Below are 26248 nucleotides of genomic sequence, written 5' to 3' on the forward strand. Positions count from 1 at the left end.
AGATGATATTAAACGAGACAAAAGTGATCTGACAAAATTTAGCACCTATTCATAATAAAAAGGGAATAGAGGTAACTTCCTCAGCTTGATAAAAAGTATCTACAATAAATCTACAGCTAACATTCTAGTTAATCAACACTGAATAGTCTTCTCTTAAGATCAAGTAGAAGGCAAAGATCTCTACTCTCATCACTGCTATTCAACATACTACTGAGGTCTACCCAGTGCAATAAAGCTAGAAAAGGAAACAAACAGCATACAGACCAGATATAAAGAATGAAACTACCCTGGTCAGTTTGGCTCAGTGGATAGAGAGTCGGCCTGCAGACTGAAGGGTCTGGGTTTGATTCTGGTCAAGGGCATGTTACCTAGGTTGCAGGCTCCTCCCTGGCCAGGATCCTGATTGAGCACGTGCAGGAGACAACCAATCAATGTATTTCTCTCACATCAATATTTCTTTTAGTCTTTCCTCTCTCTTCCACTCTCTCTAAAAATCAATGGAAAAATATCCTCAGGTGAGGATTTTTTTTAAAAAAAAAAAGCAATTTGGCGGAGGAAAGAAAACGTTTTCAAGAAATGGTCATAGAGCAATTGGATATCCACATTTTTAAAAAAAGGAAAAAACAGAAAAATGAACAAGCTAAATCTTGCATCTTAAAAATATTAATGCAAATACACCTCAAACAAATATAAAATATAAAATTATAAAATTTTTACAAGATAACTCAGAAAATCTTCAGGGCCTAGGGCTTAGGTCAAGGTGCATGAATTCGTGCATTGGGCCCCTACTATGTATATAAAATTAATTTTAATCAGAGACCCTTTTTGGCATATGTTGGAAGCGGGGGTTAATTTGCTAGTAAGTAAGCCAAGCTGATAGCTCAGCATCCACATTTGTTCCCTACCCATCATAAAATACGAAATGTTATAACAGAAATTATATGCTACTATAATATTTATAAATTTGGGAAACTGATCAAGTCAAAGGTTTAGATTAAGTTTGAAAAATTACTACTATTATTTTTTAATCCTCATCCAATGATATTTTCCATTGCTTTTTAGAGAGAGTGGAAGAGAGAGGGAAAGACAGAAATATCGATGTGAGAGAAATACATTGATTGGTTGCCTCCTGTATGTGCCCTGACTAGGGCCGGAACTGGGGAGGAGCCTGCAATCCTGACCCAAATCAAACCCAGGGTCCCTTCAGTCTGCAGTCCAACACTCTATCCACTGAGCCAAACTGGCTAGGGCAAGTTTGACAAATTAGATTAGGTTACTAAACAACTCAGCTAATAAAATTACTTCTTCACACAAATAATTTTTAAAAACATGGACAACAAAATATGTGTATTTATGATTTAAAGGTATCTACACTAATAAAAGGGAAATATGCTAATTAGACCAGGAGACCTTCCAGAAATCCTTCCAGACAAAGCCATGGTGGTGGGGCCAAGGCAGAGGTGGTTAGGGGTGATCAGGCCAGCAAGGGAGGGCAGTTGGGGGCAAGCAGGCGGCAGAGGGGGGCACTTGGGGGCGATCAGGCCGGCGGGAGGGGCAGTTGGGGGTGAGCAGGTCAGCAAAGGGGGGCAGTTGAGGGCAAGCAGGCCAGAAGGGGGGGGCAGTTGGGGGCAAGCAGGCTGGCGGGGGGGGGGGGCAGTTGGGGGGCGAGCAGACCGGTGGGGGCGGGGCAGTTGGGGGCGAGCAGTATGGGGGGGGGGGCGGGGGGAGTTGGGGGCAATCAGTCCGGCAGGGGCAGGCAGGGGTGATCAGGCCAACAGGCAGAGTGGTTAGGGGTGATCAGGCAGGCAGGCAGGTGAGCAGTTAGGAGCCAGCAGTCCCGGATTGCAAGAGGGATGTCCGACTGCCAGTTTAGGCTGGATACCTGTGGGATCAGGCCTAAACTGGCATTTGGACATCCCCCAAGGGGTCCCAGATTGGAGAGGGAGCAGGCCAGGCTGAGGGACAGCCCCCCCCCCACCCTGTGCACACATTTTGTGCACCGGGCCACTAGTTTAAACATATGCTTTAAAACTTTGCTATACTCAAACCATCCTCTGTAAGCTCTCCCAGACTCTATAAATTTTAAATACCTTCCTATGGCACAACTATAATTTCTCTAGCCTTACCCCTAGGTATAGTTCAGGACTGTGCTAGAAGTAACATAAGTTTTACATACACAATATAATACACAATATATCTTTCATAATTTAACACATTTACGAAGGCATTCCTCAGCCACCTTCTCATTAAACTAACTCCATCTCTTCATCTTTTTCTTAAAGGCTACGCTTTCACACACACGTGTGTGTGTGTGCATATATTTATATATATGTGTATATGTATATTTTTTTCTTCCAAATTAAGTTCAAGTCTGTTAATTGCTAAGTTAGAAGCAACACCAACAACACATATACAGCACACCTGATATCTACAGTGGCTTAAAGTCCAGCTAATCTCTGAAAAACATGGGTTTGAACTGTGAAGGTCCACTTATATGTGAATTTTTACGTGTATTTTTGCTTCCTTAAGATTTTCTTATTAGCATTTTCTTTCTTCTAGCTTACTTTATTATAAGAACACGGTATATAATACATATCATATACAAAATATGTGCCAGTTGACTTTTTGTGTTATCAGTAAGACTTCCGGCCAACAGTAGGCTATTAGTAGCTAAGTTTTGGGAGAATCAAAAGTTATATGTGGATTTTCAAATGTGGAGAGGGTTCAGTGATCCTAACTCCCACATTGCTCAAGAGTCATGACTCAAACTTCTATAATAAATAAAGAGATCAGGAACACTTTGTTAACTTTAAAATCCTGTAACATGCTTGTAACCAAAGATGATAAAAAATGGCTAATAAGCACATGAAAAGATGTCCAACATCAATTATCATTAGGGAAATGCAAATTAAAGTAACATGAGATACATAACCAGTAGAGTGCATAAAATAATTTTCTTAAAAAGACGGTAATACCAAGTGTTAACAAGGATGCAGAGCACCTGGAACACTCTTATATTGCTGGTAAAAATGAAAAATTGGACAACTACTTTGAAAACTGCCTGTTTCTTACAAAGCTAAACCGAAACTTACCATACCACCCTGGAACTGCACTCCTGGATTTTTATTTCACTGGGTAATTATCTATGGATCACACAAAAACTTATACATGAATACTTAGAGCAACTTCAATTTTAATTTCAAAACCTAGAAACAACTTAAATGTCTCTCAAGTACAAATAAATTATGATACATCCATACAATGAAATATTACCCAATAAAAAGGAACAAACTATGGACACATATAACAATATGGATGAATCTCAAATGCATGTGCTTTGTGAAAGAAGTGATATTCAAAAGGCTACAAATTGCATGATTCCATGAATGAATTTTTTGAGGGGTTGATGAGACCATTTTATATCTTGACTATATCTTGCAATTGTCAAAAATTGTAGAAGTATACACTAAAAAGAGTGAATTTTACTGTATATAGATTTAAATGACTTTTAATAACTCTACAAAAACGGAAAAGGTTTTCTACCTCACATTAGTTTCGTCATTAAATTCTTCAGCCCATTTTTTCCTTGATTGTGCAGTAGTAGAACCATCTAAACGATAATAGTCAATATTTCGGAGCCACTTCCCTTCACCTGAAAATTTAACAAGAAAGAAAGAAAGAGATTTGATATATACTGTTCTTCTAGTAATAACATATTTTCTTCCTTGCTGAATGTTTAAAAGCTGGTTATCTGTATTCTATTTGCATAGCAAAACACATTTTTTAATCAAGGGGTAATTCACTGTATTACAAATAAATTCACCACACATTTCCTTCTACGAGATATTGAATAACAAAGATACTTTAAAAAGTATATCATCTACATGTGAATTTCTTAACACATTGTCTTGATTAGAATCCTTTAAAACTGTCAAAAGAAAATGTTAAGTTGCATTATGCCCATGAAGCTTGTTTTTTATTGAATCTGTAAAAATCCAAGTTTTCCCTTCTTATTAACAAGTTGATACTGATAAGATAAAAAACAGAGGCATATAATACAATTACTCATTCACTGAACAAATATTTACTGAATGCCTGTTATTTGCCAAAATTATTCTATAGCCTAGCAACAAATATCGGCATATGTTCCTATTTTATGACAATTGTGTGTGTGTGTGTGTGTGTGTAAGGATTGCAACTTTGTAAGTTAAACAGTGGTCAGACACATTGCCTTTTGTACAGTGAGGTGAAATTTTACCCAGTACTTACATTGATACTAAATTACCAAGGGATTAAATGCTTATGACATACATAATTTCCATTCCAATTCTTTAACTTTCAACATAACACTATTTCACCTTCGAGAAAAATTGACATCATATCCTAGAGTCTTAACATAAAAACAAGTTGGCAACATGAAGATTTATATATTGACATGTTTATTACTTACCTTTATCTTTTTTGTTTTTTTCTTATATCTTCACCTATATTAATAACCTAGAATTTCCTTAATAAAAATTCAGTAATGGTTAAGAAAGTCAATTTGTTTATTTAAGTTTATACCTTTTTTCTTAATCCTCACCCAAGGATATTTTTCCATTGATTTTTAGAGATAGTGAAAGAGAAAGGGAAAGACAGAAAGAAATATCGATGTGAAAGAAACACATTGATGGTTGCCTCCTGCATGCACCCTGACCAGGGACCAAGACAGGGAGGAGCCTGCAACAGAGGTACGTGCCCTTGACTGGAATTGAACCCAGGACCCTTTGGAAAATCGCACCCGGGACCCTTTGGGGAATTGAACCTGGGACCCTTTGGTCCGCAGGCCGATGCTCTATCCACTGAGTCAAACCGGCCAGGGCTATTATCTCTCAACTGGAAAAAAAAAAAAAAAAGGCATACACATCGAAGAAAAGAAGAATTTGAGTTGGATAGCAATGTAAGAGACGGAAGTCACATTGCATTAACTGTTCACTTCAACAGGATAATTATTAAAGTAAATATGCTAATCATAACTGAACAGCATATATATTTTAATAAGTATTTCAAGATACTCACCTTTCCATATCACAAATGAACAACTTTACCATCACTTTTGTGAATACAATAAATAAAAACTGTGATATAGTCAGTATAGGTTAGCAATAAAATATATACACTTTGGAGTCAGATGTCCTGAGTTTAAATCACAGTTTCATCATTTACTAGCATTTTCACTTAAGGCAAAGTAATTAAACTCGTTGTGCCTCAGTTTTTTATCTTTAAAAATGGGAGATAACAAGTGTACCTATTGCATAGTATTACTGCTTAGTAAATGAATTAATATAAAAAAGACCTCTTCAAACAGTACCTGTCACATAGTAATTAAATTTACTGGGTACTTAATATTATCACCCAAGATTCCATAGCTAATTATATCTATCTCCATTATGGCACATATATGTGTCTGACCCCTCTCTATAACATGATTTTCTATAATACACCTTGAACCTAGTTCAGTACCCAAAACACAGTACTAATTAATAGTCATAGTAGTAGTATTAATAGCAGTAGCAGCAGCAGGAGATACTCGAAAGATAAACTGAACTAATTGATGGTTAAAAAAAATATTTGCTGGCCTGGCTGGTATGGCTCAGTGGTTGAGTGATGACCTATGAATCAAGAGATCATGGTTCTGTTTCAATTCCTGGTCGGGACACATGCCCAGGTTGTGGGTTTGATCTCTAATGGGGAGGGGATGTGCAGGAGGCAGCTGATCAATGATTCTCTCTCATCATTGATGTTTCTATCCCTCTCCCTTCCTTTCTAAAATCAATAAAAAAATATAAAAACAAGTATTTACTGAAGGTAATTTATAAAATTAGATATGAACTAGTAAGCACATGGAAAAATATTCAACCTCATCAAAATAAAATATATAAATTAAACAAATTTTAAATTAAACAAAAACAACTGTTCTTACCCATGAAAGATGAAGAAAATGTAATTATAGTACTACAGGTATACAGTAATATGGGCATTTTGCTACTTTTTCATGATTGTAGAGTAAATTGATATAATTTTTTTTGTAATATACCCTTTAAGATAATGAATCACTGTCAGAATATAAAATCTAACTAACAAACCTAATGCACAGTTATAATAGAAAAACATACTTATAGTTCTGGTCAAGATGGCAGAGTAGGAAAACACTGTGCTTGTTTCCTCCCACAACAGCATCAAAATTACAACTAAATTATAGAAAACTACCCTTCAAAACTATCTCCAGTCTAGCTAAACAAAATTCCTATAACTAAGGACATAAAGAAGAAGCCACGTCCTTACTGGTAGGAGGGGGCAGAGAGGCAAAGTGGGCTGGACCCACACCCACACGTGCCAGTTACATCAGGAGGGCTATATCTGCTGCAGAGGTAATACCTGAGAAACAAAAGGTACCAGCCCCACACTGAGCACTCTAACTCAGAGCGCCAGTGCCAGGAAGAGGAGTCTCCACAATGTCTGCCTGAAAATCAATGAGAATTCCATCCAATTGAGACAGAGGGCTGCTGCACTCCCAGGTGTCCTCTTAAAGGGCCCACACAGAGGCTCACAAAAACTCGCTAAGTTCCAGTGAAGTGACAGCTGGCAAAAAAAGCACTGGGGACATTCAGAAAGGAACGAAATTTTCTGGAGGGGAAGTTCTCCTTTCTTGATCCTTCCCCTCACACAGTCTGCAGGCAAAGGCTGGTGCCAAACCTTAGTCTCCATTAATCTAACACTGCTCGCCCCACCTCATCTGGCTCAAGTGACAAGGGAGATAGCAACACTGGGCCTCACAAAATATCCATTACATAGAGTCACCCTGCCAAGACTCGGAGACACAGCAGACCTACCTAATACATAAAAAAAAACCACAGGGAGTGAGCCAAAATGGGGAGACAGAGAAAGATGTCCCAAATGAAAGTGGTGTCATAATTCCCCGTGACACCACTCCCACCAAACTAGCCCACGTGCCAGAACCTTTTCAATAGCTATTAACACAAGTGGCTGGCTTCCACCTATGCTACAGACTTTCCTAAAATCTATCAAAAATCTATAGACTCAAAACAAGCAATGGGAGAAGGGAGCCTTGGAAAACCCTGTACCTCTTGGTAAGTGGCCCCAAGCCAGGCATAGTGACAACTATCTTAGTTTCACAGCAAAGCCTCTTCCAGGTGCCTCAAACACAGCACAGACAGCTAACAACCACAGATCACTTTGTAGTTGCCACCATGTGGCCCAAGGCCAGGCACAGGCAGTAGATAAACTTGGCCTGCACTAGAGCGCATCCCAAGAGGCACCAGAACGAACATACCTGGTAACTGACTTTAAACAACATCAGAGCACCACCCATTGCCTACAATAATGACACAACCAAAAAACCAACTCGGCAAGCACAAGAGCACCACAGCACCAATAAAGCAACACCCCCTCCATGGAGTCAGCCCCCACACAATAGCTCATCCACTGTAGTCAAAGCCAGTCCTCACTGCCAGTCAGCATAAGGATCAATCCCAGATACAGACCTGCCAACAGCAATCAAGGCTTGATAACAAGAGGAAGGCACACAAAATCCATACAAGGAATACCCTTGGAGCATCTGGCTCAAGTGAGAAGGGAGGTAGCAACACTGGGCCTCACAAAACATCCATTATATAGAGTCACCCTGCCAAGACTTAGAGATATAACAGATCTACCTAATACATAGAAAGAAACACAGGGAGTTAGCCAAAATGGGGACACAGAGAAAGGTGTCCCAAATGAAAGAACAAGACAAAATAACAGGAGGAAAAAACTAGATGAAAAAGAGGCAAGCAATCTATCAGATTCCAGTCAAGGGCATGTACTTTGGTTGAGAGCACATCCCCAGTAGGGGGTGGGCAGGAGGCAGCTGATGGATGCTTCTAACTCTCTATCCCTCTCCCTTCCTCTCTGTAAAAAATCAGTAAAAATGTGTTTTTAAAAAAGTGGGCAAAGGACCTACACAAACACTTCTCCAAAGAGGACAAGCAGATGGCCAGGAGACATTATGAAAAAATGTTTAAAGTCAATGATCATCAGAGCGATGCAAATTAAAACAATGAGATTATCACCTCACACTTGTCACAATGGCTACCATTAACAAATCTACAAATGAAAAGTGTTGGTGAGGATGTGGAGAAAAGGGAACTCTAGTACACTACTGGTAGGAATGTAGCTTGGTGCAGCCTTTATGGAAAACAGTATGGAGTTTCCTCAAAAAATTAAATATGGAACTGCCATTTGACCCAGTGATTCCACTTCTAGGAATATATCCTAAGAAACCCAAAACACAAATCAGAAAGAATATATGCACCCCTATGTTCACAGGAAGCAGCACAATTTACAATAGCCAAGACTTGGAAACAACTTAAGTGCCCATCAACAGATGAGTGGATTAAAAAACTGTGGTACATAAACACAATGGAACATTATGCTGCTGTAAAAAAGAAAGAACTCTTTACCATTTGCAACAGCATGGATGGACCTGGAGAGCATTATGCTAAGCAAAATAAGCCAGTCAGAGAAAGATAAATATCACATGATCTCACTCATTTGTGGAATATAAGGAACAACATAAGCTGATGAACAAAAATAGATCCAGAGACACAAAAGCATCAAACAGTCCATCAATCCTCAGAGGGAAGCCGGGGTGTGTGTATGTGGGGGGGTGTTGGGGGGTGGGTGGTAAGAGATCAACCAAAGGTCTTTTATACATGCATATAAGCATAACCAATGTACACAGACACTAGGGGAGTAGGGGTATGTGCTGAGGGTGGGGGAGGGCCTATGGGGAAAAAAGGAGACAGATGTAATAGTATATGTAATACTTTAAACAATAAAGAATTTTTAAAAATCCAAATGGATAAAATGTCCATTGTGAATATCATACATCCTATTGTACCAAATTTGTATAGAAGGTACAAACTATATTTTTCAAGTCACAATCAGAATTATGGTCGACACAATTTGTTTTGTGTAAAAGTAATAAAAATTGACATTTAAAAAGAAAAAAAGTTGTTGTATATTTATACTATGGAATGCTATGCAGCAGTAAAAAAGAAGGATCTCTTACCCTTTGAGACAGCATGGAGGGACCTGGATAGTATTTTGCTAAGTGAAATAAGCCAGTCAGAGAAAGACAAGTGTCACATGATTGCAATCATATGTGGAATCTAATGAACAAAATAAACTGTTGAAAAAAAAATAGATCCAGAGACACAGAAGCATAGAACAGACTGTCAAATCTCATAGGGAAGGTCAGGTTGGGTAGATATCAACCAAAGACCTCGTGTGCATATATGCGTAACCCATGAGCACATCAATAGGGTGGTGTAGGCCTGGTATAGGTATAAGGGGTCAATGGGAGAAAAGGGGGACATATGTAATACTTTCTACAATAAAGATTTTTTTTAAAAAAATCCCTGGGGAATAAGGATTAACAGAAACAAATTTAAAAAAATATAAAAAATCACAGTGAGATACCATTTCAAAAAAAACTAGGATTGCAATAATAATAATAATAATAATTTTTTTACAGTAAAAAAAAGGAAAGCAAGTGTTGGCAAAGATGTGGAGAAATTGGAACCCTTGTATACTGCTTGAAGGAATGTAAAATACTGTAGTCAGTGTGGAAAACAGTTTGCTGGTTCCTCATTACATTAAACACAGAATTATTATATAATTCAATAATTCCATTCCTATATATCCTAAAGAATTGAAAACAGATGTTTAAATACATAAAAACTTGTACACGAATGTTCATAGCAGCATTATTCACAATAGCCAAAAGGTGAAAACAGCCTAAATGTCTATGAATGAATGAATGGATAATCAAATGTGGGTTTTATCCATACAATGATATTTTATTAGACCATAAAAATGAATGAAGTACTGTCATATGCTATAACATGAATGAACCTTGTAAAGATGCTATGTGAAAGAAGCCATTCACGAAAGATCACATATTATATGAATTCATTTATATGATAGGTCCAGAATAGATCAATCTACAAAAATAGAAAATAGATCAGTGATTGCCTAGGGATGGAAGTGGTAGAAGGGTGAGCTAGGACAATCATAGTTAAAAGGTATAGGGTTTCTTTGGTTGTGATTAAAATTTTCAAAAATTGTGTTGATAGTTGCACAACTCTGTACATATACTAAAAACCATTGAATTGTACATTTTAAATAACAGTTCAACTGCACATTATGTGAATTAGACCTCAATAAAGCTTTTTTAAAACATCTTATATAATAAAGAGGTAATCTGCAAATTGACCAGTACACCCTCACAAGATGGCTGTCTACAACCAGGCTGGCAGGGGGGTTAGTGAGGGACGACCAAACGACTGAACAGCAGGCTGCGTGGGGCAACCAGTCCAGTGGGGTGGGGTGGGGGGGACACGCAGTTGGGAGTGACTAGGCCAGCGGGGGGGGGGGGGGGGTTAGTAAGAGGCAACCAGGCTGGCGAGGGGGCAGTTAGGGGCGACCAGGCAGGGCAGGTGAGTGATTAGGAGCCAGCAATCCAGGATTGTGAGAGGGATGTCCGACTGACGATTTAGGCACGAATTTTGTGCACTGGGCCTCTAGTTTTTAATGATTGATGTTAAAATTGCAACAACAAAGACCTCAATAATATGGATAAGGTTAAGAATGAAGTGGAGAAAAACACAGACATATTAGGGTTGTGGGTCTGGCTATTTTTTCTTTTATTGTTAGAATGTTTACACAAGATATATAAATGAATGTTTTTAAAACTTATGATATAGAAATGTTTGTAACTCACCTTTATAAATAAGAGGTTTATCTTTATCTTCTGTTTTCTCCCTACTAGCCAATTCAAGAAAATCTTCAATCAAGTCCAGAGATATAAGAGACTGGCTGAAAACAAGTCTAAAAAAAAAAAAAAGATGAGTGTTCTTAGATTAAAAGATTCATAGAGTAAAGATATTACTTCTTAAATTAATCTGCAAATTCAACACGATACTAATCAAAACCCCAATAGGGTTTTTTTTGTAGAAATTAACAAGCTGAGCCCTAGCTGGTTTGGCTCAGTGGATAGAGTGTTAGCCTGTGGACTAAAGGGTCCCAGGTTCAATTGTGGTCTAGGGCACATGCCCAGGTTGCTGGCTCGATCCCCAGTAGAGGGCGTGCAAGAGCAGCCAATCAATGATTCTCTCTCATTGATGATTCTCTCTCTCTCTCTCCCCCTCCCTTCTTCTCTGAAATCAATAAAAATATATTAAAAATAAATAAATAAATGTCTGCAAATTACTGATTCTCTATCCCAGTATTTCTCGTACTCTGTTTAGCCATGAAGACTATTCGTTCACATAAAGTCTTATGCAGTGCTAAAATAAAAATAATATAAAAGCAAGGTGTTTTAGGCATTGTTGGAGGAGTTAAAGTGTTAATGGCCCTTCACCCCCTGCTCTAGGTCATCAATTTACAAAGCCTCTGAGAAATAGCTTGAAAACCACTGCTCTGATCTATCCAATTGGTGAGAACTGGACATAATTACACACCTGGAAGTGAAGAAAAAAAAAAAACACTAGAAAAAATATAGGAGAGCTCATTTTCTCCCTTATATAAGGCAAACAAAGTAGGTCAGTATCCAAGAAACTAGATACCTGTAGCAAGCATATTTTTTTGTTTTAATTCTGAAAGATGTAATGTAGGTGAGAGAGGTGCTTCTGGAAGATGTCTCACTCTTACTGCTAGTTGTTTTCAACTTTAATAGAAATAAAAAGAAGAGTGAACAACATATGCATTGGTTATTATATGGCTTCCTCTGCACTTTGAGAGTCTAAGTGTCTACCAGTTGGTACTCCTAGAATACTGGGAAGTAAATGAATTGAATCCTGGTGCTCAGTGTAAATTATCAGGGCTATACCTTGATCCCTCAAATCAGAAACTTTTTTGAATCAATTCTTTCTGAACTACAAATTAAGTTTCTGAAAGTTTCTATAACTGAGAAACTTAAACCCATAGACATATTAATTATTTAATGGGAATTAATCTGGAATTTGGGCTACTATTGGGGAAAGCTGTTGACTTGAGTCAGCATTAAGGCTGGTTCTGGGAACCACTAAGTTCAGGTAAGTCTCAATATGAAAAATGTAGTTATTAGGACCAAGTAACTAGAAACTAATGGTTATCTCTGTTAACCTTTTCTAGTAGCAGACAACATGAATAACTATTGTCCTGATTAGTAATAATTTTCATACTTATATAAACTATTTTGGCTTTGTCTATTTTATAAATGACCCTTGTGAAAATATACAGGCAACACTTACCAAATTCACTCATAAAAAAATCTGGAAATAAAGATTCAATCAAAATTTAATATTTAAATGACAGAAAATGGATTAACCAGAAGGGCTGAGCTGAAATTAGTGGTGTACTAGAGTTGGTTGTAACTAGCTTGAAACATGAAAGTGGATTATTAATATTTCTTCCCACCTCTGAAATCATGTTGGTGATTTGAATTGGCCACGGTGGGAGCATTTATACCATGAAAATCAGCAAATGTTACAAATCAGGACTTTTTTTTTTTGCTTTTTTGCTTTCTCTAATACAGTGATGGCGAACCTATGACACACGTGTCAGAGGTGACACGCGAACTCATTTCTTTGGTTGATTTTTTTTTGTTAAATGGCATTTAACTATATAAAATAAATATCAAAAATATAAATATTTGTTTTACTATGGTTGCAAATGTCAAAAAATTTCTATATGTGACACCGCACCAGAGTTAAGTTAGGGTTTTTCCAAATGCTGACACACCGAGCTCAAAAGGTTCGCCATCACTGCTCTAATATATATAAATTTTTTCATTTGTTCATTTGAAGAATCGGCTAAACATTTATCAACATATCACTGGCTAAAATCACTAAAATTCATTTCTTTCTCATCCTGTAGAAATATCAAGTTTCTACAGGATGGGGCAAAAGTAGGTTTACAGTTGTGAGTATGCTAAGCAAAATTTAAACTTGTATTATTTATTTATTTATTTATATTGATTAAGGTATTACATATGTATCTTTATCCCACAATTGCTCCCCCACCTCCACACTCATGCCCTCACTCCCCTGGTGTCTGTGTCCATTTGTTATGCTTATATGCATGTGTACAAGTCCTTTGATTTGTATTATTTATTAATTATTATATTATTTTTCATAAGAAAAACTGTAAACTTACTTTTGCCCCACCCTGTATTGGGGTCAAAAGTCAACTGCACAAATAGAAAATAGGGAAATCTGATTTAACAGAAGCTTTTTTTTTTAATGTCTTCACTGACCACAGGTTTCAACATGAATCAGCAGTTATTTAGAGGTTGTAAAGGGGTTCAGAACAGGCCTCTCCAAGATATGCTACTTTGGAATGTGGACTATTTTGAGCTAAAGGTAATTGAGACGCTGAAGGCACAAGAGAAACTTTTACCAGAAATAACTTTTTATGACCTATTTATAGGACAGGGCAAACATATTTACTAAACACTTGCTCTTATCTTGAAAATTATCCTCCTTCTGAAATGTCAGGGCATTTTACCCTACTTTAGTTCAGGATATCATAGATACCTCATATTAATTTTCTGTCTGTAAACCTCTCTTGTATGTGGAATCTCTTATTCTGTAATATATGTTAGGGGTTCCCATACATGCAATATGTAATTAAACTTGGTTATTTTTTCTTAATCTGTCTCATGCTGATTATTAGACCAGCTAAAAGAAATTGCAAGGCTAGAGTAAAATGTCTTCCTTCCCCAAAGTTGGAAAACCTCTCTATAGGACTGCATGAATATATGTATAGGATCCAGAATAAACAAGATCCAGCCTCACTAAAGCTCTGTGGGGTTTTTGTGTGTGTGTGTGTGTGTGTGTGTGTGTGTGTGTGTGTGTGTGTGCGCGCGCGCTTTTGTTTTTGTTTTGTTTTTAATCCTCACCCGAGGATACTTTTTCCATTGATTTTTAGAGAGTGAAAGGGAGAGAAAAAGAGAAACACTGACGTGAGAGACACACTGATTGGCTGCCTTCTGCAGGAGCCCCGACCAGGGCCGGGGATCAAAGCTACAACGGATGTATGTGCCTTGACCAGAAGTTGAACCCAAGACCCTTTGGTGAATGGGCCGATGCTATAACCACTGACCCAAACCAGCCAGGGCTAAAACTCTGTGTTAATAAAAACTAAGGTGAGTGTTTTGTTTACTGCAACCATATTTTGAGATGGGTACTTAAAAACCATGTGGTCAGGACTGAAATTATGCCACACAAAAAAATGACCAATGAACTGAGAGGAGAAACTATAAAATTCACAAGAGTGATAAAACTACCACTATTTGAAGATAAGACAATTGAAATAGTACTGATGTCTGTAACCTGCTTTAAAAGGCATCAGGCCGAAACCGGTTTGGCTCAGTGGATAGAGCGTCGGCCTGCGGACTGAAAGGTCCCAGGTTCGATTCCGGTCAAGGGCATGTACCTGGGTTGCGGGCACATCCCCAGTGGGGAGTGTGCAGGAGGCAGCTGGTCGATGTTTCTCTCTCATCGATGTTTCTAACTCTCTATCACTCTCCTTTCCTCACTGTAAAAACTCAATAAAATATATTAAAAAATAAAATAAAAAAATAAAAGGCATCAGGAAAATAAGATCAATGGAGGGATGGATAGGCAAATAGGTGTGTAATAAAGAAAATATAGTAACTACAGAATATAGTATCAATTCTTGGTGACAGATATATGGGTATGCACTATAAAATTCTTACCACTTTTAATTATGTTTGAAAACTTCCATAATGAAATGTTGGACGGATAAAGAATAGTGGTAATCACAATTCTGGAAATGCATAGTTTTATAGTCTTAATACTGATAACATCTATCAGTTGGGTTTATAACTAAAAAAATATCATTAACAACAGTGTAAAAAGAGCAGTAGATATATTTTGTTTTAGACCAGAGGGGAAAGAGCTATAGGAATAGTGTATAAAGATAAGGATACAGCCCTAGCCAGTTTGGCTCAGTGGATACAGCATCGGCCTGTGGACTGAAGAGTCCTGGGTTCGATTCCGAACAAGGGCACATGCCTGGGTTGCAGACACGATCCCCAGTGGGGGGTGTGCAGGAGGCAGCCAATCAATGATTCTCTCTCCTCATTTACGTTTCTCTCTCTCTCTCCCTCTCCATTCTTCTTTGAAATAAAAAAACCCATATTTTTATAAAAAGACAAGGATACATTTTCTAGCAATGTGAAGTATTCAACTATAAGTAGCGTTATAAGATGGTATTCTATCGCAGGAAAAAGTAGGAGAATATCTGTGATGAACATGGTAGAAGAAATTCTTGCATTGATTAGGAAATTAAGAGACCACTATAATCATGTGTACACTCTTAAAATTCTTGTATGGTACCCAAATAAAAATTAATTTTAATCTACAGAAGTTGATACTAGAAAAAATCGTGAGCATGTTTAGAGCAATAATCTCTCCTTACCTTTCAGAAACTCTGAACTCTAATAGACACTTTCTACTTGACATCTCTCCTGGATATCTAATAGGCCACTCAAACATAATATAGCTAGAGCAAAACTCGATTTACTGTCACTTGTGAATTAAGTTCTACCCTAACATTGTCCATTTTAGTAAATAACATTATAATCCACGAGCCACTTAGGCTGGAAGTCTGGGAGTCATCTTTGACTAATGCCAAAGATGATTTATTTTTAGCCTTATGTTAACTGTTATTAAAAACATCACAGATATAATTTTTAAATATTTTGTAATAAAATGTGGGGACCTTAGAACAGCCTAAACAATAAGCCTGGTTCAAAACTATGAAAGTACATTTTTAAATAGTAATTTTACGGATGAAACTGGGGACAGGATGCAGGGAAGGAAATGAGAGCACAAATGCTATAAATAAAACAAACAGGAACAAAAAAACAAAGGAGAAATTATAAAAAGAATCATCAAAGAGGTGAAATAAAGACTAGAAGTGTCCACTAGATATGGGGATTAAAATGTCACTAAGTGACTTTAGGTGGGAAAAAGCTCAGTAAAATGACAGGGTAAAAGCCACATTGCATGGATTGGAAAATGGTTTTGAAGATGATAACATATAGATATCAACTAGAGGCTTGCATTAATAAAACAAATTTTAGAAGCAATAGTCAGAAGGGAAAAACAGCACTAAAGAAATAACCAGAATATGCACTAGTCCAGTGGTTCTCATCCTTCCTAATGCTGCGACCCTTTAATACAGTTCCTCATGTTGTGGTGACCCCCAACCATAAAATTATTTTCATTGCTACTTCATAACTGTAATTTTGCTACTGTTATGAATCATAATGTAAATATCTGATATGCAGGATGCATTTTCATTGTTACAAATTAAACATAATTAAAGCATAGTGATTAATCACAAAAACAATATGTAATTATATATTGTAAAATATTTATTTCTAATTACAAATATGTGTTTTCAGATTGTCTTAGGCGACCCCTGTGAAAGGGTCGTTCGACCCCCAGAGGGGTCGCGACCCACAGGTTGAGAACCACTGACCTAGTTGGTTTGACTCAGTGGATAGAGCGTCAGCCTGCGGACTGAAGGGTCCCAGGTTCGATTCCAGCCAAGGGCACATGCCTGGGTTGTGGGCTCAATCCCCAGTAGGGGGCGTGCAGGAGGCAGCCAATCAATGATTCTCTTTCATCACTGATATTTCTATCTCTCTATCTCTCTCCCTTCCTCTCAGAAATCAATAACAATATATTTTTTTTAAAAAAACTAGTGGCTTAAATGGAAGAAACTTGTCTATCACTATAGTAACCAAAGTAAATGACATTTCTGGAAAGGAAGAAAACACATTTTTCTTCAAATAAGCTGTTGAAACAATAGAAAGCTTATAAAAAGTTCATTTGTATAAAGAATAGGAAAGAACTTACACTTTATCCCCAATTTCCTCTGCCATTCGAAGAATTTCAAAGAGAAGTACCATTTTGCCAGAATGCTCTAAAATCTCAGCATCAGCATCTGTAACAAAATCTTTATACCAGTCTGGAGCTGGGCTGCTTGGATTAGAAGAGGAAGTAGCTTTACCTAAATAAAATAAATGAAACATAAATAAGTAGGCAAATAAGGAAAAAAAAACTACAAGATCCCAAGAGAGAGATTAAGAAAACATATATACTAGGTGTACCAGTTAATAATGCAGAATTTTCTCAATAGACGGAGTTACACATATGTTGATATATATGCGATTTGATATATATGCTATTTTGTTGTATTGATAGCAAGCTTCAAAACCTCCTATGTCAAATTTGCTGAAGATGTTAACATCATAGATATTTTTATGCTTAAAAATGTCGAATTTCGTGCCAAAAAAGAACATTTGCGGGACGTTTTAATTCATTACTTTACTTTGAAGAAAAAGTTATCGTATACTTCGGGAAGCTTATGGTGAGTACCCATCTCAAAATACTTGTGAACGCTGGTTTAAATGCTTTAAAAGTGATGATTCCGATGTGAAACACAAAGAACATCCAAGTCAACCGAAAAAGTTTGAAGACCAACAATTACAAGCACTATTGGATGAAGATGCGTGTCAAACTCAAAAACAACTTGCAGAAAGATTAAACGTTGCTCAGCAAACAATTTCTGATTGTTTACAAGCAATGGGGAAGATTTTAAAGGAAGGAAAATGGGTGCCACATCAACTGAACGAAAGACAAATGGAAAAATGAAAAGTCATCAGTAAAATGTTGCCTCAACGGCACAAAAGAAAGTCTTTTTTGCATCGAATTGTGACTGGTGATGAAAAGTGAATTTATTTTGAGAATCCCAAATGCACAAAATCATGGGTTGATCCAAGTCAACCATCAACATCGACTGCAAGGCCAAATCGCTTAGGAAAGAGGACAATGCTCTGCGTTTGGTGGGATCAGGAAGGCGTGGTGTATTATGAGCTTCTAAAACCAGGTGAAACCGTTAATACTGATCGCTACTGACAACAAATAATCAATTTAAACCACGCTTTGATTGTGAAACGACCAGAATGTGCCAGAACACGCAGCAAAGTAATTTTGCTTCATGATAACGCACCATCACACACTTCAAAACCAGTTAAAGACACGTTAAAAGATCTTGCCTGGGAAGTATTAACCCACCCGCCGTATTCACCAGACCTTGCTCCTTCAGATTACCACTTGTTCTGATCAATGGCACACACACTTTCTGAGCAGCACTTCAAAACATACAAATGGAAAATTGTGTCTCTGAATGGTTTGCCTCAAAACAAGAAAAGTTCTATTGAGACAGTATCCACAAATTTCCTGAAAGATGGGGGAAATGTGTAGCTAGAAATGGACATTACTTTGAATAAAGCACTTTTGACATTTCTCTTGAAATTATGTTTTCTTTGATTACAAAATCCACCATTATTAACCGGTACACCTAGTAGACCAATCCAGAGAAACCGACATAGGAATTCAAGAGGGGAGCGACCCACGCGTGCGTGCACACACACCACCACCACCACCATCCCAGCACCCCCCTCGGCACACTCATGCCTGGAGAGAAAAACGGGACCACCACAGGGGAGAGACAGAACTCTATACTATGAAAGAAAAATACTTGAGGCAGAGCACTTGGGTAGACAGAAACTCTAAGAGACAGAGGCCCCCAAGCCCTGAGAGATAACCCCAAAGCACATCCCAAGAGACAGGGACTAGGAAAGAAAAAGGCCCAAAGAGAGACAGAAAGAGAAATGAAGGGAAGGGAGTAGAGAAGGAGACTGACTCTGAGATCAAGAGAGAGAGATCTTAAGCTCAGGGGCAAGAAACATTTCGCTGTGTTACTAGAATTCTAGAACACTCAAATATTCATCCCAGAATCATTATATCATATTAATTTTGTTATTTGCACACCAACTTTCACTATGAAAGTTATACAAAATAATCTATTAAAGGTCTAAACATAAACAATTCAATACAAAATGAGGAATGAGGTTTAACCTGTTTTTGCCCAATTGCTTTTTAATGTGAAGTATTTTACATTTTTATATATTTCTGCTATAAAATATTTTACATATCCAAAAATGCATATAGAATAAACTGCCAAGTTCTTACATCCCACTTTTATCCAATTATAACACTTGTTAAACCTGCTTCTGATGCACCTGAAGACTACTATGTGATCCTACCCAATCACATTCTTCTTTTCCTCCCTCCTTTTAGAGAGGTAACTAAAACCTTAAAGTCTATGTTTATTATTTCTGTGTATGTTTAATATTTTCACTATATCTGTATCCCTAAACTGTACATTACCTTTTATGTTTTTAAAGTATAACAGGTCCTTGAATAATGTTGTTTTGTTCAAGGTTGTTTTGTTACAATACTGACAAGATACTACAGGAACTTAACACTTGTTTACATCAATTTGCCTAGGGTAAAATTGGTTTCATTACGCATCATTTTGCTTAAAGCCACAAAACCGACCTAGCCAGTTTGGTTCAATGGATAGAGCATCAGCCTGTGGACCGAAGGGTCCCGGGTTCGATTCTGGTCAAGGGCACAAGCCTCAGCTGCGGGCTCCTCCCTAGCCCAGGCCCTGGTTAGGGCTTGTGTAGGAGGCAACCAATCGATGTGGTTCTCTCACAAAATATTTCTCTCTGTCTTTCCCTCTCTCTTCCACTCTCTCTAAGTCAATGGAAAAATATCCTCAGGTGAGGATTAAAAATACAAAAACAAAAACAAAAAAAACCCCAGACCTTTAAAGTTGCAAAACCTATGTGGTGTTATATTTTTCCAGAATGTTGTCTGCCAGCACAAAATTATGCTTATGATTTTTTAAATTATCACTTTAACCATATTTATTTTATAGTCTTTATAAAATAGTTCTATTATCTGAGGTTCTTAAGAATTGAATCATGCTGTTTGTTTTGTGTGCTAACTTTCATCAGACTGACTGCTAACTTATTTTGTTTCTATCTTTACCTATGGTTAATTGTTTCCTCTCATAGCCTATATTTTTTATTGTGATTTCCCTTTCAGTGTAGCTGTAATATGGGAGAATCTTGGTAGCTCAGGTTGAGGTCATTCATCTCCACAGTGATTTTCCAACTGCTTCTGCAAGTGCTCCAGGGAATTACCAACCCAGAATTACTTTTGAGGCTAGTATGTCAGCTTGAGATTTTTAGACTATATAAGTAATATAAATTCAAACCATAAACTATGTGAGGGAAAGCCCATGATTATGAATCCAAGGAAGCAATTTTTCCTAACCCAGAGCTGAGGGTAAAACAAATAAGCTTTCTTGTCTTTTCCCTGGATTGAAGGGTAATATTTTTTCTTATCCTATTCCTCAATGGAATATGTACCCTTTAAAGAAATTATGGATTAATCTGGATTCTAAAAACTCTCCACCTTATAAATGGTTCAAGGCCTAGTATCCTATCTCTGGATAGATAAAAACCAAAATTGCTAGTATCAAGAGTAGCATACCTTCTTGAACTTACTACTTATTAGCTCCCTCTTTTTCTGCCTGCGTCCTAGTGATTTTCATTACATTTAGCAGGCTGATTATGCATTTATACTAAAACCACAATGAACTACTGCCTAAACTTTTCACATATCTGCAAGGTTCCATACCTATCCTTAAATGTATTACTTTCTTCCCCTCTTTGCCTGGTAAACTTCTTATTTATGCGTTACCATCCTTCAAGAGTAAACTAAAATTTCATCTAAGAAAAGCCTCCTGTAAGGTTGGCCTGTGGCTACTGTCTGGGAACTTCAATGATAAATAGTTTCCTGTACTAATATAAAACTTTCCCTGATAAGAGGGGCTCACTGTGCCTAGATTGTTTGTACAATGTGGTTTATTCTGAACACCTATTTTCTTTCTGGGAGTCTGGAATTTGGTAAGAGCTCTGTGCTGTGTATATATACATAACAACAGTGACTTAATTAATCAAAGTCATTCCTAAATATACACTCTAGATATTACAAAATGTTTACAAGGTAAGGCACAAAAAAAAATACAAACAAACAACTTTACCCCTAACTTCTTTTCTTGTTTTCTGTTCTCTGTCTATAACTTTTGGTTATTTTATTTTATTATTATTGTTATTTATTTTTTTTTTTTGCTTAATCCCTTCACCTTTCTTCACTCATCACCCCTACCGCCGACAGCTGTCAGTCTGATCTCTATCTCTGAGTGTGTTTCTATTTTGTTAGTTTTTATTTTGTTTATTCCCCATATAAGTGAAATTGTATCATGTTTTCCTTTCTCTGACTGGCCTATTTCATTTAGCATAGTATCTCAAGGTCCATCCATGCAGTCCCAAAAGGTGAGATTTCCTTCTTTTTAATGGCTGAGTAGTATTCCACTGTGTAAATGTACCATAGCTTTTTTTATCCATTCATCTACTAATAGGCACTGGGCTGCTTCCAAATCTTGTCCATTGTAAATAACACAGCAATGAACATACGAGTGCATATATTCTATTTTTTTATTTATTTTTAAACTGAATTTATTGATGGCATTGGTTAATAAAATTATATAGGTTTCAGGTGTACAATTCTGTAATACATCATCTGTATATTATAATGTGTATTTACCAACCACAGTCAAGTCTCCTTCCATCTCCATTTATCCTTCCTTTACCCTCTTCTACCTCTCCTTACCCCTCTTTTCCTCTGATAATTACTGCCGGGAGCCGGTCCATGCTTGCTGTTTCAAGGGACCTGGCATATATGGCATACTGTTTTTAATATGTTTGCTCACCTTCTTGGCACTATGTGTTTTAACCAAGGTCACCTCTCTGAGAAAGGTTGTTTCCCCAGGTAGGGATTTTCCCCTGAAGTTAGGGAGGGAATAAAACCTCTTAACTAAGTGCCAGGTGGGTAATTAATCACTTTAACTACGAACAATCATGCTTAAGCTACATAATCTTTACTCCCTGGAATGGAGATAAGAAACGCCCTAACCTTTGTAATAGAGATTGATAGGATTGAATCAACTGGTATAAATACAGATGTAACAAGACAGCAAGACTCAGAACTTAGAAGACAGAACTTAGAAGACAGAACCTACACACAGAACTTAGAAGACAGAACCTACAGACAGAAGAACTTCGCTGGAGAGAACATGGCAAAAGATCCTGGACTGAACCTGACTACAGAAATTGGCAAGAGAACCTGACTAGAACCTGATGACTGAACCTGGCTGGAGAACCTGGACAGAACCTGGCTGAAGAACCTAGTGAGGGAACATGGCTACAGAACCTGGCTGGAGAACCTGGAGAACCTAGCAAGAGAACATGGACACAGAACCTGGCTGGAGATCCAAACCAGAACTTTGCTGGAAATCCAGACCAGAACTTGGCTAGAGATCCTGGCTGGAGATCCTGGCTAGGCTGCTGATTAACTGAACACTGTCTCCGTGTCCATCCTTCTTCGCCGACTCCATCTACGCCTTTGGGAACCCCTGGACCCGCTGGGGTTGGACCCCAGCAAATTACCATACTGTGGGGGTACAGAAAACACTACCCCTAATTTCTTGAGGCATTCTAAATATATATATAACTACCATATTTACAGCAAGATACACTGTAGTTGTTTTTTTTTTTAAGTAGCATACCATTAAAATAGTAGTACTAGTAGAATGGTAAGCTACATGAATGCATTTTGTTCACTGATATAACCAAAGCTGCTACAGCAGTGCCTGGCTCATAGTAAGCACTCAACAAATCTTTGTTGAATGAACAAATATCATATAATAGTGCTAATAATATGGTCCTACATCACATACAAGGATTCTATCACAAAAGCTGATATCCATACAATAAATTATATACATTTTAAAATGTACTCTAATAATACCAAGATAATTAATAAACTGAATATTTTAAAGTAGTTACCCAGCAAATTTCACATCATAAAACTGTCCTTCTAAACCAATATTAAAACACAGAAAAAGTGATGCTGTAAGGTAAACTTAAATCAAGATTCTGCTTCTCAGAAAATTCAGAAATCTTCTGTAAAAGAATTAAAAAGCAACTCTTTGAAGTAAAAATGAAATATGCCAAAGCCAGTTTGGCTGAGTGGATAAAGCATTGGCCTGTGGACTCAAACGTCCTGGGTTCAATTCTGGTCAAGGGCTCATGCCCGGGTTGCAGGCTCAGTCCCCAGTAAGGGGCGTGCTAGAGGCAGCCAATTAATGATTCTCTTTCGTCATTGATGTTTCTATCTCTCCCTCCCTCTTCCTTTCTGAAATCAATAATACATATTAAAAAGTAAAATAAAAATGAAATGTGCAGTGAGAATCATATTATAGTTCAACTAGAGGCCCGGTGCACAAAAATTTGTACACTGGGGGGGGGGGGGGAGGTGTCCCTCAGCCCGGCCTGTGCCCTCTCGCAGTCTGGGACCCTTCGGGGGATGACCACCTGCTGGCTTAGGCCCGCTCCCTGGGGGATTGGGCCTAAGCTGGCAATCAGACATCCTTCTGGCAGCTCGGGAGCCCTTGGGGAATGTCCACTAGCCAGCGGGGAGTAGGCCTAAGCTGCAGTCAGACATCCTTAGTGCTGCTGAGGAGGTGGGAGTGGCTCCCACCACCACCACTGTACTGGCAGTCGTCAGCCTGGCTTGTGGCTGAGCAGAGCTCCCCCTGTGGGAGCACACTGACCACCAAGGGGCAGCTCCTGCATTGAGCATCTGCCCCCTGGTGGTCAGTGTGTGTCATAGTGACCAGTCATTCCCAGTCTTTCTGCTGTTAGGGTCAGTTTGCATATTACCCTTTTATTATATAGGGTAGAGGCCTGGTGCATGGGTGGGGGCCGGCTGGTTTGCCCTGAAGGGTGTCCCAGATAAGGGTGGGGGTCCCGTTGGGGTGCCTGGCCAGCCTGGGGAGGGGCTGATGGCTGTTTGCAGCTGGTCACACCCCCTTCAGGGTAGGGGTCCCCATTGGGGTGCCTGGTCAGCCTGGGTGAGGGGCTGATGGGTGTTTGCAAGCTGGTCAAGCTCCCCCCACCCCAGTGGGGACCCTCACCCCATGAAGGTTTGGCCAGCCTGGGTGAGGGGCTGTTGGCTGTTTTCAGACTGGCCACACCCTCTTTAGGGTGGAGGGTCCCCACTGGAGTGCCTGGCCAGTCTGGGTGAGGGGCTGAGGGTCGTTTTCAGGCTGGCCAAGCCTCCCAGTGATGGAAGCTCCCAGCCTCTCCTTTTTTTCTTTTTTCTTTTTTTATTCTGGGATTTATTTACCTCCTATAATTGAAACTTTGTTGCCTTCAGTGGAGCTCAGAGCCAGCCGTGGGAAGCTTGGCTTCCTCCATCACTGGGACACCAAGCCTCCTGCTTGCTCCAGCTCCGTGGCTGCCAGCAGCCATCTTGGTTGGGTTAATTTGCATATAGTTGCTCTGACTGGCTGGTGGGCGTGGCTTAAGGCATAGTGAAGGTACAGTCAATTTGCATGTTGTCTTTCATTAGATTAGATTATAGCTATGTACTTACTTAATATCCATTTCAAATTCCAGATGCAACATTTTCGCCCTATAATGCTTCCTACTTAGTTTTTTAAAAATATATATTTTATTGGTTTTTTACAGAGAGGAAGGGAGAGGCATAGAGAGTTAGAAACATCAATGAGAGAGAAACAACGATCAGCTGCTTCCTGCACACCCCCTACTGGGGATGTGTCTGCAACCAAGGTACATGCTCTTGACCAGAATTGAACCTGGGAACCTTCCACAGGCCGACGCTCTATCCACTGAGGCAAACCAGTTAGAGAGGAAATAAATTTTTAAAAATTTATAATACCAGCTGTATATGTTCATATACTATGATCTACTCAGCCTTCTATGGAGTTAATCTAGATCTATAGAACAAAAATACTTTTTTATCATTTATTTGTTCTGAAAAATGTTTCTGATAAACTATGTGTACAAAGATGCAAAAAATATAAAATACATCCATATATGAATGACATCTATTTAAATGCACACAGCTAAAATTAAACAAAGACCCTACACAAGTAGTCAGTTTCTCATTTGGAACCCAGAGCCTTCCCTGTTTGTTTTTAAGTTTACAACATGTAGCTACCTACATTTTGCCCCTGTTCTTTGCAACCTTTTTACATTATGGCATAAATGAAAAGCAATCACAGTCACATAGTACACCAGGAAAAATGGAAGAATCTATTCATTTCTGGACGTAACTCAGCTGCCTCAGACCCCACCTATACTTCCAAGTGATGAAGGAATCAATACCTCAGCATGCTTCTATGTAACCCATTTACAGCAAAGAATGGGACATACTCTCTCTGATCTCTAAACTTTAAGTTATGAGAAACATTTTAACAAGTAAATTTTAAGAAAATCATTCCCAGGAACACATAAACTCTAAGGCAGCGGTTCTCAACCTGTGGGTCACGACCCCTTTGGTGGTCGAACGACCCTTTCACAGGGGTCGCCTAAGACCATCCTGCATATCAGATATTTACATTACAGTTCATAACAGTAGCAACATTACAGTTATGAAGTAGCAACGAAAATAATTTTATGGTTGGATCACAACATGAGGAACTGTATTTAAAGGGCCAGAAGGTTGAGAACCACTGATCTAAGCTATCCTATATAATAAAACAGAAACATGCAAATTAGCCATTCCTCCGCTACGCTCAAGCCATGCCCACCAGCCACGCCCACCAATCAGAGTGACTATGCAAATTAACCCGACAAAGATGATGGTTAATTTGCATACGCAGGTGTTAGGTGCCCCAGGAGGCGACGGCAGCCGGGGCCACAGGCTCCCAGGACATTTGGTGGTCCGGCAGGCGAGACCGCCCGTGCCTAGCCATGCCCTCGGACTACTGGAACCTTCGCAGGCTCGGGAGGCAAGGCCGTAGCCACACCCATGGGCTCCCAGGACCTTTGCCGGTCTTGGAGGCAAGGCTGCCCATTCCTAGCCACACCCGCGGGCTCCTGGGACCTTTGCGGCAGAGAGAAGAGCGGGAGAGGAGCAGGCAAAGAGCGGGAGGGTTGGAGAACTTGGCAGAGCAGAAGACCGATGGACATAGAGCAGAGTGAGAGAGAGGGCAGCTTGGAGGGTGCAGCTCCCTCTTTCACCCCAGATTCCTCATCACAGCTGTGGAAACTGACAGCAGGGAGGAGGAAGTCCCACCCCCACAGAATCAGCCAGAATCAGCCTTTGGTCAGACAGCT

The 26248-nt window shown here is 38.7% G+C and overlaps 1 protein-coding gene across 9 annotated transcripts in view; it reads right to left on the reverse strand.

Moving 5' to 3' along the window:
• ATRX (ATRX chromatin remodeler) overlaps nt 1-26248 on the reverse strand; it is a 310126-nt gene that overhangs the window by 71599 nt on the left and 212279 nt on the right. For all 9 annotated transcript variants that reach the window (XM_036306108.1, XM_036306107.1, XM_036306101.1 and 6 more), the window contains 3 exons: nt 16977-17130; nt 10826-10932; nt 3544-3652 (listed from right to left, as the gene is read on the reverse strand). In XM_036306108.1, coding sequence (XP_036162001.1) covers nt 3544-3652; nt 10826-10932; nt 16977-17130 — 370 coding nt within the window. The remainder of the gene's footprint in view (nt 1-3543; nt 3653-10825; nt 10933-16976; nt 17131-26248) is intronic.

Source organism: Myotis myotis, unplaced genomic scaffold (genome assembly GCF_014108235.1).
Source record: "Myotis myotis isolate mMyoMyo1 unplaced genomic scaffold, mMyoMyo1.p scaffold_m19_p_4, whole genome shotgun sequence".
NCBI classification, from domain to species: domain Eukaryota; kingdom Metazoa; phylum Chordata; class Mammalia; order Chiroptera; family Vespertilionidae; genus Myotis; species Myotis myotis.